Source organism: Aquarana catesbeiana, linkage group LG12 (genome assembly GCF_042186555.1).
Source record: "Aquarana catesbeiana isolate 2022-GZ linkage group LG12, ASM4218655v1, whole genome shotgun sequence".
NCBI classification, from domain to species: Eukaryota; Metazoa; Chordata; class Amphibia; order Anura; family Ranidae; genus Aquarana; species Aquarana catesbeiana.
The window spans coordinates 136,439,312-136,460,182 of NC_133335.1; the positions used below are offsets into that span (position 1 = coordinate 136,439,312).

Genomic DNA, 20,871 nt, shown 5'->3' on the forward strand with positions numbered 1-20,871 from the left:
AAGAAACAGCTGGAAATACTATCCTGCACGCAACCAGTTTCCATCCTGTACCATTGATCAAATCGATTCCTTATACACAATACCTCCGAATTCGGAGAAACTGCTCCGATGAGAACATGTTTCTCATGGAAGCAAAAAAACTACAAATGAGATTGCTCCAACGCGGTTACTCTCCCACCTGTCTGAAAAAGGCATTCAGAAGGGTGAGAGATGAAACCAGACAAAGTTTACTTCAGGATAATCCAAAGAAAGGATCCGCTACCCACCAACAAGCACCAACCAGAATCATCACCACTTTCAGCAAACAACATAAAGCCCTGAGAAACATCCTACAAAAACACTGGCACATTCTTCTGATTGATCCCATACTGAACCAATTTGTCCCCAGGGACCCTTTGATTACGTTTAAGCGCACCAAATCCCTTAGGGACAAACTAGTCACAAACGAATACACGGGCGAGTTTAGAAGGGATCCATGCAAACGCCTGGGAACCTTCACTTGTGGAGGTTGCCCCAAATGCCAGTTTATGAATATTGACAAAAATGTTACACTACCAAATGGACAAAAATACAGACCCTCCCATTTTGCAAATTGTTGCACATATGGGGTTGTTTATTTGCTGACATGTCCATGCGGCTGTTTCTATGTGGGCAAAACAAAGCTGGAACTGCATATGCGGATGGGTAAACATATAACTAGCATGCGCACGTGTAATCCTGATCTACCCCTTGGCAGACACGCCCGGGACATACATCAAGGGAATTTTCCAAAAATTAAATTTCTGGTACTCGACCAGGTGCATCCCCATAATAGGGGGGGAGACTGGGACAAGATCCTACTACAGAAAGAGACCAGGTGGATAGTGGCCCTACAAGCCACGTTACCACCTGGCCTCAATGATTGCATCAGTTACCGGCCGTTCCTGGAGGGATTTACATCAGGAACATGGGAAGGTCAGGGATAAAAACATTGGAAATTGTTTTAGTTACCACTCGTATCTTCCCCCTTTCCCGGGGTTCTGCCTTAGTGGTTGACACCCTTAACATCTTGGGGTGTCTTTACCCACTGTTGCAGCCTCTAATCAATATTATTCCCCTCCTTCATCCCTTTGTACCTTCCAATTTCCCTTTTGGGTATAATCTAGTCTGAGGTCCCCATTTGAGAAATTGTACCACCATTCAAGCGATGGACGGATGGTTTTTGGGGGGGAGGGGGAGGAACAGACACCAATTATGAGCTTTGTGAACATTTATATCCTAGTGTCTATATACCCCTGGGGTTGTATACCTACAGATTTTGCATCTGTCTTTTTGCTAACAATAACTCACTGCATATCACCTTTGTCGATATTGATTGATTCAGTAGTAATTGCATTTGGACAAGTTACATATACACAAAAAAATGTTTTTCTTTGACACTTTGCTGGATATATACCCCATAAACATCTCCAGTTTGGGTATGTTTTCATGTGTAACAAGTTATTATTATTATTACATTTATTTATTTTCACTAGATGGCGTCAGACCAGTGGGCCAGTCTTTTGTTGCATAATTGTCTCTGCACCCGTCTTCTTACTTTGAATACATCATACACTTTTCTATATATAATTTCATTTTCTCATTTCTTCTAATTATGGGACCTTTCCCACGTTTTGTCTCCAACAGTATGTTCCTTAGACACTCTATTGGTTCCCTTATTGAGTCCGCTTATGGGGGTTATAGGTATGCACTCTATATTCAGCTGGAGGAGTCGTATCATTGTGGCCCCTCCTCCTGTTAACAGCTGACTGTTGCACTCCAGGACTTCGCGTTCCACCACTGACCACGTCAGTGGGAGTGACGCAGGCACGGGCCGACCCTTCTCCCCACCCTAATTATGGCCACACAGGGACGCATGCGCCGGCGTCATACATCACCATATAAATAGAGGAAGCATATCTCTGCATCCCAGGCACGGACCAGGCTGCAGCACCCTATACGGCAGAGAGTGACACTTGTAAGTAGGCTTTGCCATCCTGGGGGTTGTGTACATCCCATCTGTTTACTTTACATGACATTGATTTGTTACATTGATACATGCAGGATATACCGCTTCAGGGACATCTGGGCATTTATCCCTGGGTCACGTAGCCAGCATTCTAGGCTTCAGTGACTAGCTGTCCCCTGCATTGCTGTGGATTTTACAGTGGCATACTCCATAGGATTGGAATGTCCTTTTCCCTTCTTCTCTATTTTTGATTTTTGGGATATATTTACCCTGCTGCTGCTTTATGTAGACACATTGTCTTTACTCTAAGCCCTCTAATGGCCCCTGCTCAGTTCACATATTATTTCCTTTTTATGAGTATTAGGACATTCATTGTGGGCAATGGTTTGCTCACTGTTATTTTTATTTTTGAGTTTCTCCTTTTCATTTCCTTTTTTCAACCATGCAGATATTACAGACATTACGCGTCAAAGATTTGGTTCACTCTCCTACAATCTGACAGCCACGCTATCTTATCATGGATTTCTGATCCTTAGTGCCCACTTATCACATGGAACCACCAAACTGGGTATGGGTATGCGTATTGATTTGGAGTGTGTGTTCTTCTCCCTCCCTTGTTTGTCCATCCATACTATATCAGATCTTGTACATATGGTTCATTGTCCTTCTGTTAAATATTATTCACACTCCAATTGTATGTATTCTCTGACATATCTTTTTGTATTTTAGACCCAATATACATGTAAAAAAACTTGTTGAACCCTCAGCCCCTGACGAAGGTATCTGAATACTTCATACCGGAAATGCGTCGGGCATCAGGGCATTTACATTGTATGACGTTTATATACACAGATGTTAGTTTTTGTTTTTGTCTGTCTGTTTACTAGGTGATATGTGTTATGCACCCCTGTGATGTGTAAATTTCATATGTATTTTATTCTATATTATTAAAGACATTTTTTACATACACTGAGTGGATGGTCCGTTAACGTCCCACTTGAGGGGGGTGTTCTTTCCATTGTTCCTATTTACAGGGATGGGACCATTTCACTCTATGTGACATAATGGGAGCCTCTATCCTTTTTCTCATCTCTTGCAATCAGGCGTCACCTGAGACTGATTGCAGGAGGTGTGTAAATATACCCAGCAGATGCTCTCACATTCGCCTTGGTATTTTCCTGACCTGTGTTCGCTATCCTGTATCCTGATTGTGTGATCCTGTGACCCTGTATCCGTTCCTAAACTCCTGCCCTGCAGCCTGATTCCTTCCGCCTGTTTCCCCTGTCTCCTGTTGCCCTCTCCCTGACCAGTCTTGTTCCCAGCGCAATCTGCTTCATCTCCCATGTATGACCCTGGCTTGTTTACGATTACAATTACATCTTACACCTGTATATACATTTGGTTTAGGCAGTTATTTGTTGTGTGTCACTGGGGTTGGTTGCTGGTTAATCACTGTTTGTCATATTGGAGGTGCGTTTACTCTTGTTTATTTGCTTTTCTTATAATAAATTATATTACTTTTTCACTTTACACGTGTTTGGTTCACTCTTTTGCAGTCCACACAGTTCTGGTCGCACCAGTTCATGACATCTAGTGTGGTTGTCCACGACAAACCTAAGGTTGACATGCCCTTAAAAAAAGCTGGGCCCTAAGTTCGTGGGTCCGTTCCCCGTTAAGAGGAAAATTAACGAGGTGGCCTATGAGCTGGAACTACCAGATGCATTTAGGTTTCACCCTGTCTTTCATGTGACTTTACTGAAACCCTCTGTTCCCAACTCTTTTCCAGAATGGAATTTGGATTCTCCAGAGCCTGTAATAGTGGACGGAGAGGAGGAATTCAAAGGAAGCAATTTTGGATTGCAGGAAGAGAAACAACCAAATCCAATTCTTGATTAAGTGGAAGGGGTACATACCTGAAGGGAACTCATGGGAGCCTGAAGGTAAAATCCATGCTAAGAGAATGATCCAGTCTTTCGGGAGATCTTACCCTGAAAAATTGCCAAAAACAGAAGATCTGGACAAGCTGGTGCACGATTGCGGGTGCCAATGCACATGCATAAGCGCGCATGGCCCCTGATGCCAGGCAGACTACTTAAACCAGGCTGACACACAGAAGCACTGTTGTCTGATCTACAGCATTCTCTGTGTGTTATCTGCTATCTGAATCTGTTCCTGTGTATTACCCGGCTTGCCTTTGACTATTCCTGCTGTATGCCTGCGTCTGACCCCGGACTGTCTTAACGTTGCATCTGCGTACCCCACTGGTCTTCCTGCCACCTGCCTGATACCGACCCAGCTTGTTCCAGTGACCCTGCTCCTGCCTCTACATTGTCTCCAGGAAAGACAGTGGGAGATTAAAGAACGGAATGCATGGCTAAAGACCTGGTGTGAGAAGGAGGAAGTTGGGTTTGAATTTTCATTGGGGTACAACATATATGCTAAAGATGGTCTGCACCTAAATGGAAGGGGATCTGCTGTGCTGGGAGAGAGGTTTAGGGGGAGGCTGGAAGAGTACTTAAACTAGGAATGGGGGGGGGGTGAATTAGATTGTAATGGGTCAGACAGGTCAGACAGGGGTCTGCCCCTATTGGTGAGTGGAATGGGGAAAGATGGGGGGGAGGGCTATGGCAGGTGATAAGATGGTTCCCATGTTACAAACAACCAATGGAAATGGTATTATTTGTACTAAAATAAAAAATATATGCAACATAAATGTTCAAAAAGTGACAATGATTTAAAGTATTTGTTCACCAATGCCAGAAGTCTGCCAAGCAAAATAGGTGAGTTGGAAGCTCTTGTGCATGAGGAGAATTATGATTTAATTGGTAGTGCTGAATCTTGGCTTCATTCTTCACATGACTGAGCTATTAATATTCCTGGCTTTGCTCTCTTTCGGAAAGACAGGGTAAAACGGAGGGGTGGTGGTGTCTGTCTCTATGTGAGAAGTGTTTTCAGAGCGAATGTGAAAGAGGACCTACTGTAGTTGATGGAGAGTGTGATAAGTCTGAAGCCTTATGGGTGGAACTGTACATGGGTGTGCGTACTACAAAGGTTATCATTGGAGCTTGTTATAGACTTCCCGGTGTTAATGAGGAGGTGGAGACTCAGCTCCTTGCACAGATAAAAAGGGCTGCAAGGACTTTGACAGTGATAATAATGGTGGATTTTAACTACCCAGAAATTGACTGGAGTAATGGCACTGCTGGCACAGTTAAAGGGCTAAACTTTATAAGCCTATTACAAGACAGTTTCATGGTCCAGTTTATTGAGGCTCTACCTAGGAATGACGCACTTCTGGAGTTGTTAATCTGAAACCATGCAGAGCTTATTATAAGTATTAATTTAAAATAACATCTGGGTAGCAGTGACCATAACATGATTTAATTTAAAATGTTAGCCGTAGGCAACAAACACTTACGGGAAATTTAAAAACACCTAACTTTAACCACTTCCCGCCCGCCATTTGTTATGACAAAATGACAGGCGCAAAGTGGTTAAGTTATCCTAACTGGACATCATATGATGTCCAGCAGGATAAGCCACTAACGCGGCAATTGGTGTTGTGGTGTGTCATTCTGACGCACCGCATCTCTGATCCTGGTAAAGAGCCTCTGATGTAGGCTCTTTACCATGTGATCAACTGTGTCCAATCACAGTGTAAACAGGAAGAGCCATTTGTTGGCTTTTCCTCCACACGCACTGACAGACGCGAGCAGAGGAGAGCCGATCGGCTGCTCTCCTAACAGGGGGGTCTGCGCAAATCAGTGCCAATCAGTGCCCATTAGGATTACCAAAAATATGTAGAAGAATATATATCGGCCTAAACTGATTAATCAATGTGTTTTTTCTATATTTTTTTTGGCATATTTATTATAGCAAAAAGTAAAAAAATTGTTTTTTTTTTCAAAATTGTCGCTCTTTGTTTATAGTGCAAAAAATAAAAATCAAATACCACCAAAAGAAAGCTCTATTTCTGGGGGAGAAAAAAGGACGTCAATTTTGTTTGGGTACAGCGTTGCACGACCACTCAATTGTCAGTTAAAGTGACGCAGTGCCATATCGCAAAAAATGGCCTGGTCATTAAGGGGGCAAATCCTTCCGATCCTTAAGTGGTTAATAAAAGACCATATAGATGAGTTCTTGCTGGAAAAAAAAAATATTTTAAGCAACAGACGGCACGGATTCACAAAAGTTGTCAAACCTGATTTCTTTTTATGAGGAGGTAAATAAAACCATGGACAAAGAGTGGCTGTGGAAATGGTATACTTGGGTTTTGCAAAAGAGTTTGACACAGTTTCCCACACAAGGCTAATGTGTAAGGTAAAGTCTACAGGCTTGGAAATATCAGTTTGTAAATAGATAGAAAACTTGCTAATAGACAGACTTCAGAGAGTAGTGGTTAATGATTCTTACTCTGAATGGTCTAGGATTATCAGTGGTGTACCCCAAGGTTCAGTGTTGGGACCCTTACTTTTTATTATCTTTACTAATGATATAGGGTCTGGGATTAAAAGTAAAATGTCTGTCTTTGCAGATGACACAAAGCTATGCAGTGGAATAACATCCTTACAAGATGTCCCAAACTTACTGTACAAGATGACCTCACCGCACTGTTTAACCACTTGCCGACTGCCTCACGCACATTTACATCAGCAGAATGGCATGGGAAGGCAAAGCAACGCTGATCGTCTGCTCCCTCTCATCGGGAGCAGCGATCAGTGACGCGTCACAGTAAGCCACGTCCCCTAACAGTTAGAATCACTCCCTACTCTCACCCCTTCACTGCCAGTTTCATTTACACAGTAAACAATGCATTTTTATTTATTATATTATAGCAAAAAGTACAAAATATTGCTTTTTTTTTAAATTGTCGCTCTATTTCGCTCTATCTATCTAAGACAGGTATTTGCACCCACTTCCGGGCATAGACTCCCGCGGGAGTCTACGCCTCTTCCCATTCCCGCGCGCTGTCTGCTGGGACACACACGGGTCCTAGAGACAGCAGGGACCATTCGGATTGCGCAGCGCGACTCGCGCATGCGCAGTAGGGAACCAAGAAGTGAAGCCGCAAGGCTTCACTTCCTGATTCCCTTACCGAAGATGGTGGTGGCAGCACCCGAGAGCCGAGGGAGAGATCGGCTTCGAGTGCCGACATTGGGGGCGCCCTGGACAGGTAAGTGTCCTTATTTTAAAAGTCAGCAGCTGCAGTATTTATAGCTGCTGACTTTAAAAAAAAAAAAATCGGCGGACCTCCGCTTTAATGCCTTGATCGCTCCCTAGTGTTAACCCCTTCCCTGCCAGTGACATTTTTACAGTAATCAGTGCATTTTTATAGCACTGATCGCTGTATAAATGCCAATGGTCCCAAAAATGTGTCAAAAATGTCTGATGTGTCCGCCATAATGTCGCAGTCCAGATAAAAATCACAGATCGCCGCCATTACTAGTAAAAAAAATAATAAAAATAAAAATGCTATAAATCTATCCCCTATTTTGTAGACGCTATAACTTTTACGCAAACCAATCAATATACGCTTATTGCGATTTTTTTACCAAAAATATGTAGAAGAATACATATCAGTCTAAACTGAGAAAAAATTAGCTTTTTTTTTAAAAAAAATGGGGATATTTATTATAGCAAAAAGTACAAAATATTGTGTTTTTTTCAAAATTGTCGCTCTTTTTTTGTTTATAGCGCAAAAAATAAAAACCGCAGAGGTGATCAAATACCACCAAAAGAAAGCTCTATGTGTGGGAAAAAAAGGACATCAATTTTGTTTGGGTACATCATTGCACAACCGCGCAATTGTCAGTTAAAGCGACGCAGTGCCAAATCACAAAAAATGGCCCGGTCATTCAACAGCCAAATCTTCCGGGGCTGAAGTGGTTAAGGGGGGATATGATCAACATGTACAAATATATAAGGGGTCCATATAGTGAACTAAAGTTATTCACTTTAAGGTCATCACAGAGGACAAGGGGGCACTCTTTACATCTAGAGGAAAAGAGATTTCAGCTCCAAATACAGAAAGATTTCTTCGCAGTAAGAGCTGTGAAAATGTGGAATAGACTCCCTCGAGAGGTGGTTCTGGCAAGCTCAGTAGATTGCTTTAAAAAAGGCCTGGATTCTTTCCTAAATGTACATAATATAACTGGGTACTAACATTTATAGCTAAAGTTCGTCCAGGTAAACAGGAAGGAATGTTTTTCCCCTGCTGTAAGCAAATTGTATAATGCTTTGCTGGGGTTTTTCGCCTTCCTCTGGATCAACTGTGGGCATAGGATTGTGTATACAAAACAAGAAAGAATACCCCCTAACAACAAACAAACAAACAAAAACAGAACAGAAAAATACATTGGACCCCGTCACTTACAGGACTCATGTAAATGTACTCAACTCTCAAGCCCTGATGAAAGTATCAGAATATTGGAAACGCATCGAGTACTAGGGTACATCACCCTCTGGAAAGTACATATGATCATTTGCATTTTTGTATTTTTGTATTGATGTTCTGTTTTTGTTTGATGTATTCATGTAAGTTGTAGACTGCACACACCTTTTTATGTTGCTATAATAAAAGATATATTTTTTATCTCAGTGCTGGTGGTCTATTAGAGTCCCATTTAAGGGGTATTCTTTCTTGTTTCGTTGCACTAGGGATGGGGCCACCACACTCTACATCTGATATGGTGAAGGTCTCTCTTTTTTCTAGGATTGTGTATATGGGATTGTATGATTATTTTATTTTTATTGGTTGAACTAGATGGACTTGTGTCTTTTTTCAAACTGACTAACTATGTACGTCAGCTACAGTACATACTGTAGCTTATAGGGCATGCTTTAGTTCCATAGCAGTTGGGGATGCTGTCTGTTACAGACCAGTCTTGGATACTCCACAGCAACAGCCTTCTGTCATAATAAGCTAGCTGATTACAAATTAAGTAAACTCATGGCTAGCTTGTTTTAACCCTTTGCTTGCCATGCCATATAGGATGTACCCTTGGCTGTAAAGTGGTCAATACATACAGTACATTTACAAGCTGCATTAGCAATAGGATTTTAATCAACATGGTGGCAGTGATTAGAACAGTTCTCCGGAATTTGCACTTTAGAAGTACACAAAAATACAGTAAAACATACAAAGTGTAACAGGCTAAACTTTAAGAGGGGCTACAGTCTTTTTTAAAACAAATTAAAATTCAGCAGCTACAAATACTGTAACTGATGACTTTTAATAAACAGACACTCACCTGCCCAGGGATTCAGTGCTGTCTTCACCCAGGCCAGTTCTTCGCCTGTGGGAAGCCAGGTTTGACTTCCTGCTGTTTGACAGCTGACTCCCTACCGATCATGTGCAAGATCGCAGTGCGCTAACAGATCGGTCCCGCAGCCTCCTGGGACATGTGACACGTTGTTGGGGTCAAGGCACATTAGCAGTGCTTTCACATTTACAGTCAGGTCTATAAATATTGGGACATCGACACAATTCTAATCGTTTTGGCTCTATACACCACCACAATGGATTTGAAATGAAACAAACAAGATGTGCTTTAACTGCAGACTTTCAGCTTTAATTCGAGGGTATTTACATCCAAATCAGGTGAACGGTGTAGGAATTACAACAGTTTGTATATGTGCCTCCCACTTTTTAACCAGTTGCCGACCGCCGCACGACGATGTACGTCGGCAGAATGGCACGGGCAGGCATAAGGACTTAACTGTACGTCCTTGCCTGCCCGCGGGCGGGGGGTCCGATCGGACCCCCCCGGGTGCCTGCGGCGGTCTGATTCTCGTCAGGGCCGATCAAAGGTGAGGGGGAGGCCACTCATTCGTGGCTTCCCCCTCGCGATCGCTCCTGAATGAAATGCTTCCTCGGCTTCTGTATAGTAAACAGAAGCGGAGGCAGTTACATAGTTACATAGTTAGTCGGGTTGAAAAAAGACACAAGTCCATCCAGTTCAACCTTAAAAACAATAAATAAATAAAATAAAAAATATCGTACAATCCAATATATCCAATTTTATACCCTTAGTTGATCCATAGGAAGGCAAAAAACCCCAACAGAGCATGCTCCAATTTGCTACAGCAGGGGAAAAAATTCCTTCCTGATCCACCAAGAGGCAATCGGATTTTCCCTGGATCAACTTTACCTATAAATGTTAGTACCCAGTTATATTATGTACATTTAGAAAAGTATCCAGGCCTTTCTTAAAGCAATCTACTAAGCTGGCCAGAACCACCTCTGGAGGGAGTCTATTCCACATTTTCACAGCTCTTACTGTGAAGAAACCTTTGCGTATTTGGAGATGAAGTCTCTTTTCCTCTAGACGTAAAGAATGTCCCCGTGTCCTCTGGGTGGACCGTAAAGAAAATAACTCAACACCAAGGCAGTGATGTCATCGCTCCTCGGCTCTGTATTTTCCGTTCCGGCGCAGAGGAGAGAAGACATCGATGTGAGTGCACAAACACTACACACACAGTAGAACACGCCAGGCATCCTGTACACCCCCCATCACCCCCGATCACCCCCTGATCACCCCCCAATCACCCCCCCCCCCATCACACTGACACCAAGCAGTTTTTTGTTTTTTTTCTGATACTGCATTGGTATCAGTTTGTGACAGTTAGTGTGGTAGGGCAGTTAGTGTTAGCCCCCTTTAGGTCTAGGATACCCCCCTAACCCCCCCCAATAAAGTTTTAACCCCTTGATCACCCCCCGTCGCCAGTGTCACTAAGCGATCGTTTTTCTGATCGCTGTATTAGTGTATTAGTGACGCTAGTTAGGGAGATAAATATTTAGGTTCGCCGTCAGCGTTTTATAGCATCAGGGACCCCCATATACTATATCTAATAAATGTTTTAACCCCCTGATTGCCCCCTAGTTAACCCTTTCACCAGTGATCACCGTATAACTATTACGGGTGACGCTGGTTAGTTAGTTTACTTTTTATAGTGTCAAGGCACCCGCCATTTATTACCGAATAAAGGTTTAGCCCCCTGATCGCCCCAGGCAGCGTCAGGTTAGTGCCAGTACCGCTAACACCCACGCACGCACCATACACCTCCCTTAGTGGTATAGTATCTGAATGGATCAATATCTGATCCGATCAGATCTATACTAGCGTCCCCAGCAGTTTAGGGTTCCCAAAAACGCAGTGTTAGCGGGATCAGCCCAAATACCTGCTAGCACCTGCGTTTTGACCCTCCGCCCGGCCCAGCCCAGCCCACCCAAGTGCAGTATTGATCGATCACTGTCACTTACAAAACACTAAACGCATAACTGCAGCGTTCGCAGAGTCAGGCCTGATCCCTGTGATCGCTAACAGTTTTTTTGGTAGAGTTTTGGTGAACTGGCAAGCACCAGCGGCCTAGTACACCACGGTCGTAGTCAAACCAGCACTGCAGTAACACTTGGTGACGTGGCGAGTCCCATAAGTGCAGTTCAAGCTGGTGAGGTGGCAAGCACAAGTAGTGTCCCGCTGCCACCAAGAAGAAGACAAACACAGGCCCATCGTGCCCATAATGCCCTTCCTGCTGCATTCGCCAATCCTAAATGGGGACCCACCACTGCAGCACCTGTACTTCCCCCATTCACATCCCCAACCAAATGCAGTCGGCTGCATGAGAGGCATTTTCTTTATGTCCTCCCGAGTATCCCTACCCAACAAACCCCCCCAAAAATATGTGTCTGCAGCAAGCGCGGATATAGGCGTGACACCCGCTATTATTGTCCCTCCTGTCCTGACAATCCTGGTCTTTGCATTGGTGAATGTTTTGAACGCTACAATACACTAGTTGAGTATTAGCATAGGGTACAGTATTGCACAGACTAGGCACACTTTCACAGGGTCTCCCAAGATGCCATCGCATTTTGAGAGACCTGAACCTGGAACCAGTTACAGTTACAAAAGTTACAGTTACAAAAGAAAGTGTAAAAAAAAAAAAAAAACACAAAGAAATATATATATAAAAAAAAAAAAAAATAGTTGTTGTTTTATTGTTCCCTCTCTCTCTATTCTCTCTCTATTGTTCTGCTCTTTTTTACTGTATTCTATTCTGCAATGTTTTATTGTTATTATGTTTATGCAATTTTTAATACTTTACCGTTTACTGTGTTTTATTGTTAACCATTTTTTTGTCTTCAGGTACACCATTCAGCTGCAGCGCGGATTTATTTATCTTGACAGCAACAGCGTTTGCTCCCACGATATATAAAGCCGTGACTCCAGCGGAGGTGATATATGCCGAAGCGTGGGGGCAGCAGAGGGCGGTGGAGCGATTTGCTCCTACCTTTTGCGGGAGGATGCCCCCATGCTTCGGCATATATAAACGGTGCATGTATGCCCATCATTAGAAGTGAGTGGATGAAGGGAGGTATTCTAATGGTGGGCATCCCCACTGATCAATCTCTTTTTTTCGATCAGCCCACAGGCTGCATGAAAAAAAAAAAAAGATTACAATATATGCCCAACAAGGACCAGCAACGTACTGGTATGTTGCTGGACTTTGAGTGGTTATACCAGAATGATGCCTACAGGTTTAGGTATCATCTTGGTATCATTCTTTTCAGCCAGCGGTCGGCTTTCATGTAAAAGCAATACTAGCAGCTAATTAGCCTCTAGACTGCTTTTACAAGCAGTGGGAGGGAATGACCCCCCCCCACCGTCTTCCATGTTTTTTTCTGGCTCTCCTGTCCCAACAGGGAACCTGAGAATGCAGCAGGTGATTCAGCCAGCTGACCATTGAGCTGATCAGAGACCAGAGTGGCTCCAAACAGCTCTATGGTAAGAAACCGGAAGCTACGAGCATTTCATGACTTAGATTTCGCCGGATGTAAACAGCGCCATTGGGAAATTGGGAAAGCATTTTATCACACCGATCTTGGTGTGGTCAGATGCTTTGAGGGCAGAGGAGAGATCTAGGGTCTAATAGACCCCAATTTTTTCAAAAAAAGTACCTGTCACTACCTATTCATATCATAGGGGATATTTACATTCCCTGAGATAACAATAAAAATGTTTTTTTTAAAAAAAATGAAAGGAACAGTTTAAAAATAAGATAAAAAGCAAAAAAATAATAAAGAAAAAAAAAAAGCACCCCTGCCCCCCCCCCCCCCCCCCCTGCTCTCGCGCAAAGGCGAACGCAAGTGTCGGTCTGGCGTCAAATGTAAACAGCAATTGCACCATGCATGTGAGGTATCACCGCCAAAGGTCAGATCGAGGGCAGTAATTTTAGCAGTAGACCTCCTCTGTAAATCTAAGTGGTAATCTGTAAAGGCTTTTAAAGCCTTTTAAAAATGTATTTAGTTTGTCGCCACTGCACGTTTGTGCGCAATTTTAAAGCATGTCATGTTTGGTACCCATGTACTCGGCCTAAGATCATCTTTTTTATTTCATCAAACATTTGGGCAATATAGTGTGTTTTAGTGCATTAAAATTGAAAAAAGTGTGTTTTTTCCCCAAAAAATGCGTTTGAAAAATCGCTGCGCAAATACTGTGTGAAAAAAAAAATGAAACACCCACCATTTTAATCTGTAGGGCATTTGCTTTAAAAAAATATATATAAAAAATATATAATGTTTGGGGGTTCAAAGTAATTTTCTTGCAAAAAAAATATTTTTTTCATGTAAACAAAAAGTGTCAGAAAGGGCTTTGTCTTCAAGAGGTTAGAAGAGTGGGTGACATGTGACATAAGCTTCTAAATGTTGTGCATAAATGACCCCATTTTGGAAAGTAGACACCCCAAGCTATTTGCTGAGAGTCATGTCGAGTCCATGGAATATTTTATTTTGCGGGAAAAAGACAAATTTTATTTTTTTTTTGCACAAAGTTGTCATTAATAATATATTGCTCAAACATGCCATGGGAATATGTGACATTACACCCCAAAATACATTTTGTTGCTTCTCCTGAGTACGGGGATACCACATGTGTGAGACTTTTTGGGAGCCTAGCCGCGTACGGGACCCCGAAAACCAAGCACCGCCTTCAGGCTTTCTAAGGGCATAAATTTTTGATTTCACTCTTCACTACCTATCACAGTTTCGGAGGCCAAGGAATGCCCAGGTGGCACAAACCCCCCCCCCCCCCCAAATGACCCTATTTTGGAAAGTAGACACCCCAAGCTATTTGCTGAGAGGTATAGTGAGTATTTTTCAGACCTCACTTTTTGTCACAAAGTTTTGAAAATTGAAAAAAGAAAAAAAAAATTTTTTTTCTTGACTTTCTTCATTTTCAAAAACAAATGAGAGCTGCAAAATACTCACCATGCCTCTCAGCAAATAGCTTGGGGTGTCTACTTTCCAAAATGGGGTCATTTGGGGGGGGTTGTGCCATCTGGGCATTTTATGGCCTTCAAAACTGTGATAGGTAGTGAGGAGTGAAATCAAAAATTTACGCCCGGTTTTCGGGGCCCCGTATGCGGCTAGGCTCCCAAAAAGTCCCACACATGTGGTATCCCCATACTCAGGAAAAGCAGCTGAATGTATTATGGGGTGCAATTCCACATATGCCCATGGCCTGTGAGAGCAATATATCATTTAGTGGCAACTTTTTGTAAATTTTTTTTTTTTTTTGTCATTATTCAATCACTTGGGACAAAAAATTAATATTCAATGGGCTCAATATGCCTCTCAGCAATTTCCTTGGGGTGTCTACTTTCCAAAATGGGGTCATTTGGGGGGGTTTTGTACTGCCCTGCCATTTTAGCACCTCAAGAAATGACATAGGCAGTCATAAATTAAAGACCGTGTAAATTCCAGAAAATGTACCCTAGTTTGTAGGCGCTATAACTTTTGCGCAAACCAATAAATATACACTTATTGACATTTTTTTTACCAAAGACATGTGGCCGAATACATGTTGGCCTAAATGCATGACTAAAATTTAGTTTTTTTTTTTTATAACAAAAATTAGAAAATATAATTTTTTTTCAAAATTTTCCGTTTATAGCGCAAAAAATAAAAACGGCAGAGGTGATCAAATACCATCAAAAGAAAGCTCTATTTGTGGGAAGAAAAGGACGCAAATTTCGTTTGGGTACAGCACTGCATGACTGCACAATTAGCAGTTATAGCGACACAGTGCCAAATTGTAAAAAGTGCTCTGGTCAGGAAGGGGGTAAATCCTTCCGGGGCTGAAGTGGTTAAAGGACCAAAAGTAATGGGACAATTGGCTGCTCAGCTGTTCCATGGCCAGGTGTGTGTTATTCCCTCATTATCTCATTTACAAGGAGCAGATAAAAGGTCCAGAGTTCATTTCAAGTGTGCTATTTGCAATTTGGAATCTGTTGCTGTCAACTCTCAATATGAGATCCAAAGAGCTGTCACTATCAGTGAAGAAAGCCATCATTAGGCTAAAAAAAAAAAACAAACCCATCAGAGAGATAGCAAAAACATTAGGTGTGGCCAATTCAACTGTTTGGAACATCCTTAAAAAGAAAGAACACACCGGTGAGCTCAGCAACACCAAAAGACCCGGAAGACCACGGAAAACAACTGTGGTGGATGACCGAAGAATTATTTCCCTGGTGAAGAAAACACCCTTCACAACAGTTGGCCAGATCAAGAACACTCTCCAGGAGGTAGGTGTATGTGTGTCAAAGTCAACAATCAAGAGAAGACTTTACCAGAGTGAATACAGAGGGTTCACCACAAGATGTAAACCATTGGTGAGTCTCAAAAACAGGAAGGCCGGATTAGAGTTTGCCAAACAACATCTAAAAAAGCCTTCACAGTTCTGGAACAACATCCTATGGACAGATGAGACCAAGATCAACTTGTACCAGAGTGATGGCAAGAGAAGAGTACGGAGAAGGAAAGGAACTGCTCATGATCCAAAGCATACCACCTCATCAGTGAAGCATGGTGGTGGTAGTGTCATGGCATGGGCATATACGGCTGCCAATGGAACTGGTTCTCTTGTATTTATTGATGATGTGACTGCTGACAAAAGCAGCAGGATGAATTCTGAAGTGTTTCGGTCAATATTATCTGCTCATATTCAGCAAAATGCTTCAGAATTCACTGGACGGCGCTTCACAGTGCAGATGGTCAATGACCCAAAGCATACTGCTAAAGCAACCAAAGAGTTTTTTTAAGGGAAAGAAGTGGAATGTTATGCAATGGCCAAGTCAATTACCTGACCTGAATCCGATTGAGCATGCATTTCACTTGCTGAAGACAAAACTGAAGGGAAAATACCCCAAGAAGAAGCAGGAACTGAAGACAGTTGCAGTAGAGGCCTGGCAGAGCATCACCAGGGATGAAACCCAGCGTCTGGTGATGTCTAAGCATTCCAGACTTCAGGCTGTAATTGACTGCAAAGGAATTGCAACCAAGTATTAAAAAGTAAAAGTTTGATGGATGATTGTTAATCTGTCCCATTACTTTTGGTCCCTTAAAAAGTGGGAGGCACATATACAAACTGTTGTAATTCTTTCACCTGATTTGGATGTAAATACCCTCAAATAAAGCTGAAAGTCTGCAGTTAAAGCACATCCTGTTTGTTTTATTTCAATTCCATTGTGGTGGTGTATAGAGCCAAAAAGATTAGAATTGTGTCAATATCCCTCACTGTAAGTGGAGGCTCACTTCAAGCTTAACGTACATTGATAGTTTTTTAGTTCAGCCTGAAAAATTTCAACAGATTCCTCCATCCACTCTATACACCTGGGATAGATAAAGCTGCAGTGACAGCTACTCTATTCTGGATCCAACTAGATCCAATCAGATGCAACCGCTGTTGGCTAACAATTTTCCAATCAAAAGAGGTTGATCTAACCACTAAGCGAATTTTGGCTGGTTCATCAGGAATCAGCAAAATTCACTCAGTATGTTGGCAGTTTTAAATTCGATTTGCGGGTGGCCCAGTTAGCACAACCTGGTTTGACAAACTTCTATCTAAATACTGAGAGAGCCGAATAGAAAAAAACAACCACTGCATGGGTATTCTGACAGCCATGGACACCGAATGTCAGAATGCAATAGCTGGCAGGGAAGACTCATCCATCTGCCCTGTTTAGAGAGAAATCTGTTACAATTCTTTCATTCAGCCCAAAGGGCGAACAAAATAAATCAAAGCATAGATGGCCAGCTTTAGGAGAAAGGTGAGAAAGCTATTCAAGTTTGCTTTTATGAACTTATGCTGGGAAAAAACATAGTGGGAAAAGTGAGACTTAGGAAGAAAGTGAAGAGGAGGCTTCAATTCTGTACAGGATACTAAGAATGCTAGCTGCATGTGATAAGAGAATGATACCCTACTGAAGAAGACATTTGAAAGTTTACAATGCCATGCAGAATGGACTGAAGATTCTATGACACCTTACAACAGAGGGCACCTTACACAAGAGATATAAACAAGTAGTTAAACATTGATCATTATTTTAGGAACGGGCTGTACTTAACAATATTGATGGATTTAGCATTCGGTGCTGTGTACTCACCATCTCCACTGCTCGGGGATCCATTTGGCTAGGGGATACCGACACTGAAAACTGGATCTTCTTTCTGCCTTTGCTCTCCATTTGTGGGCTAGTCTGGGAAAGGTTTGAGTGCATTCCTTGTGAAGCTCCAGAGCTCATGCTGACTATCTTTCAGTTCTTTTCAGTCTCCCTCTGCTCACTGTGTCCTTCTGTTTCTCTGTTCACTCTGTCCTTCAGTCTCCCCCTGCTCACTCAGTCCTCCTGTCTCCCTCTGTTCACCCTGTCCTCCTGTCTCTCCCCCTTAGCTCTTTACCTCTTGCTGTGTTGCTCTTTCCCTCCTCCTCACTACTCCCCCTGCCAGTCTCCACTCTAATACTTTGTATGTGAGTCCCTTCCTCCCCTTTCTTATTTTTTTTCTGTTCTTTTATGACCTTGGTTCCTCCCTTCTAGTAGTTTGTCTCCTGCCACTCTCACTTATAAACAGTCTCTTCCTTGTTAATAACTCAGTGTATGAGGATATCCTTGTACTGTTGCCAGGCTCTACCTCTCCTCTGGAATGCCTCTCCTGTACACAGCACATTTGTGTTTCATTTCTCTGGGCTTTGCTCTCTGTCTGCACAGTTCTGTCTTTTTTACGTCTTCCCCTGTCCTTTCCTTCAGTCGTCTATTACTTTCCATAGCATGGTGTTACACACCTGTAAAATACTGGTAGAATATTTACATAGCTCAGGTGCAGTGTGTCACTTTGTTTACTGCACCTAAGAATTCATTAGGAAATGGTTACTTCACTGAGTTGTGAAGCATTGGCTTTGTGCAATCCTATTCCTACTATGACACAGTGTGGCTGATTTACTAAAGGAAAATAGGCTCTTCAATTTGCAAGAGAAAGTTGCACATTGCAAGGGAATTTGAAGCAAAGTGAATGAGTTAAAACCCTGCTGACCTTCATCATCCAATCATGTGCAAGAAAAAAATGCTTTTGTTTTATTTTCCTTGCATGTGATTTAGTGAATCAACTCCAATGAGGCTGATTTACCTCAGAAGCTGAGAATCTTCGCTGAAGACCTGGAATTCGAAAAGTATTATAGACAATCTTTAGAGAGCTCTCATGCCTGTGTGCAACAAATGTCAGTGCCTGTGACAAATCCATGCACCTTTCCGTGGCATGTTGGGGGGGGGGGGGGGGGTGTCAGTACTGTGGCTGAGGTATCCATATTGGACACTCCATCTTCAGTGTACATTCAGGGCCTCTCCAGCATAGCAACATTGGTTGTTTAGACCCTGTCAGCTGTCATCAACATCATGACAACCAATAACTCATCCCCAGCCCTATTCAGCTGCCGGCCAGGAGATTCATTTTATTGTTGAAATTTGGCCCTTGCTATTTTGGGTAATAAGATCAGCCAGCATACCTGCCCCTTGGTTTATATTCAGCTGTCAGCCTGGGGAATCTCCAAGCCAGCAGCTGAATTGGACTGTCACTGGTTGCTAGGATGCTGGTGGCCGCTGGCTTCAGCGCGACCAAGGAGCACTAGTAGGAAGCTTATGGGCAGGTGTTGGGCTACAATTTTTCCAATGACCTGAAGGTGGCACTGTGCATCCTATATCACCCATTGGATTAAAAAATCAGGTCATCTTGTCAAAAAAGTGCTTAAAATAGCAGCTTTTGTTTTGCAGCTTCTGTGTGTGTCAGGGATAGAGCCCTGCTTGTTAGGGAGAGTATGAGAGCAATGTTAGGGAGAGGTACCTGACAAGGAGGGAAACAGTAGGTTTCCTCTTACAGGGTATTTCTTTTAGCTTCTTAGAACTGTTAAGGTAACTAGGAAAAAAAGTTGAGGAAAAATACCACTGGACCCATAAGGTTATCTTATTGATATTGCTACCATAAAGCATTGATGTAAATGTAAATAATCTGGTTCCTAGGGAGACAGCTTCTGCACCCCAGAGGATCTTCACAGTCTTCCTGGGTTTGAAGTGAAATGTAACAAAAATGGAAAACAAAGCACTACACCACTGCTATGAGAGCCAAATACATCTGTATTCCAATAAAAGGCAGGAGGACAATCCAAAAAGTAGCCAATGTTTTCTGGGGGCCCAAAAACATCCCATTCATCAGTTCTAGAAAAATGTAAGGACATCTCTATAGCAACAACATTTTCCCTCCAGTTGATGTCAGGTAACATTGAATGGATAGGTAATATTTGTCTGAGGTTCTTATATAATGATTATTCAGACATTCAATGTTAAGATAGTTAGTAAGGTTGAATAAAGACACCAGTCCATCCAGTTCAACCTGAGTGAGTGTGGGTGCGTGTCTACAACTGTACCTATCCCTATGCATTGGGGGTTATTTACGAAAGGCAAATCCACTTTGCACTACAAGTGCACTTGGAAGTGCAGTCGCTGTAAATCTGAGGGGTAGATCTGAAATGAGTAGAAGCTCTGCTGATTTTATCATCTAATCATGTGCAAGCTAAAATGCTGTTTTTTATTTTCCTTGCATGTCCCCCTCGGATCTACAGTGACTGCACTTCCAAGTGCAATTGTAATGCAAAGTGGATTTGCCTTTAGTAAATAACCCCCATTGCGTTTTATTAAGATCCTCATCCTTATATTATTGTTATTTATTTAACCACTTCAGCCCCAGAGCATTTGGCTGGCCAAAGACCAGAGCACTTTTTGCGATTCGGCACTGCATCGCTTTAACTGACAATTGTGCGGTCGTGCGACGTGGCTCCCAAACAAAATTGACGTCCTTTTTTCCCCACACATAGAGCTTTCTTTTGGTGGTATTTGATCACCTCTGCGGTTTTTATTTTTTGCTATAAACAAAAAAAGAGCGACAATTTTAAAAAAAAGCATTATTTTTACTTTTTGCTATAATAAATATCGCCAAAAAATATATAAAAAAACATTTTTTTTCTCAGTTTAGGCCAATACGTAAAAATCCGTACCAGGCCCTTATCCGAGCACGCAACCTGGCAGGCCACAGGAAAACAGGGGGGACGAGAGAGCACCCCCCCTCCTGAACCGTACCAGGCCACATGCCCTCAACATGGGGAGGATGTCCCCATGTTGATGGGGACAAGGGCCTCATCCCCACAACCCTTGCCCAGTGGTTGTGGGGGTCTGCAGGCAGGGGGCTTATCGGAATCTGGAAGCCTCCTTTAACAAGGGGACCCCCATATCCCGGCCCCCCATGTGAAATGGTAATGGGGTACAAATGTACCCCTACCATTTCACAAAAAAGTGTCAAAAATGTAAAAAAAGACGGTTTTGACAATTCCTTTATTAATGTCTTCTCTTTCCCCGCTTCTTCTTCCATCTTCTTCTGGTCTTCTTCTGGTCTTCATTCAGTTTTCTTCCTCCATCTTGTTCTTCCCCCGTTTCTTCCTCTTCTTCCTCCGATCCGAATGAAGACCTGAAGAGAGTCTTTTTTAACATTTTTGACACTTTTTTTGTGA

At 42.5% G+C, this 20,871-nt stretch overlaps 1 protein-coding gene across 3 annotated transcripts in view; it reads right to left on the reverse strand.

The window, feature by feature from the left end:
- Positions 1–18,196, reverse strand: part of PPP1R1B (protein phosphatase 1 regulatory inhibitor subunit 1B) — an 821,552-nt gene extending 803,356 nt beyond the window's left edge. The window contains exon 1 of one of the 3 annotated variants that reach the window (XM_073608352.1): positions 17,429–18,196. In XM_073608352.1, coding sequence (XP_073464453.1) covers positions 17,429–17,566 — 138 coding nt within the window. In that variant the 5' untranslated portion in view covers positions 17,567–18,196. The remainder of the gene's footprint in view (positions 1–17,428) is intronic. The other 2 variants (XM_073608354.1, XM_073608353.1) reach the window with 2 other exon arrangements.
- Positions 18,197–20,871: the final 2,675 nt, after the last annotated feature.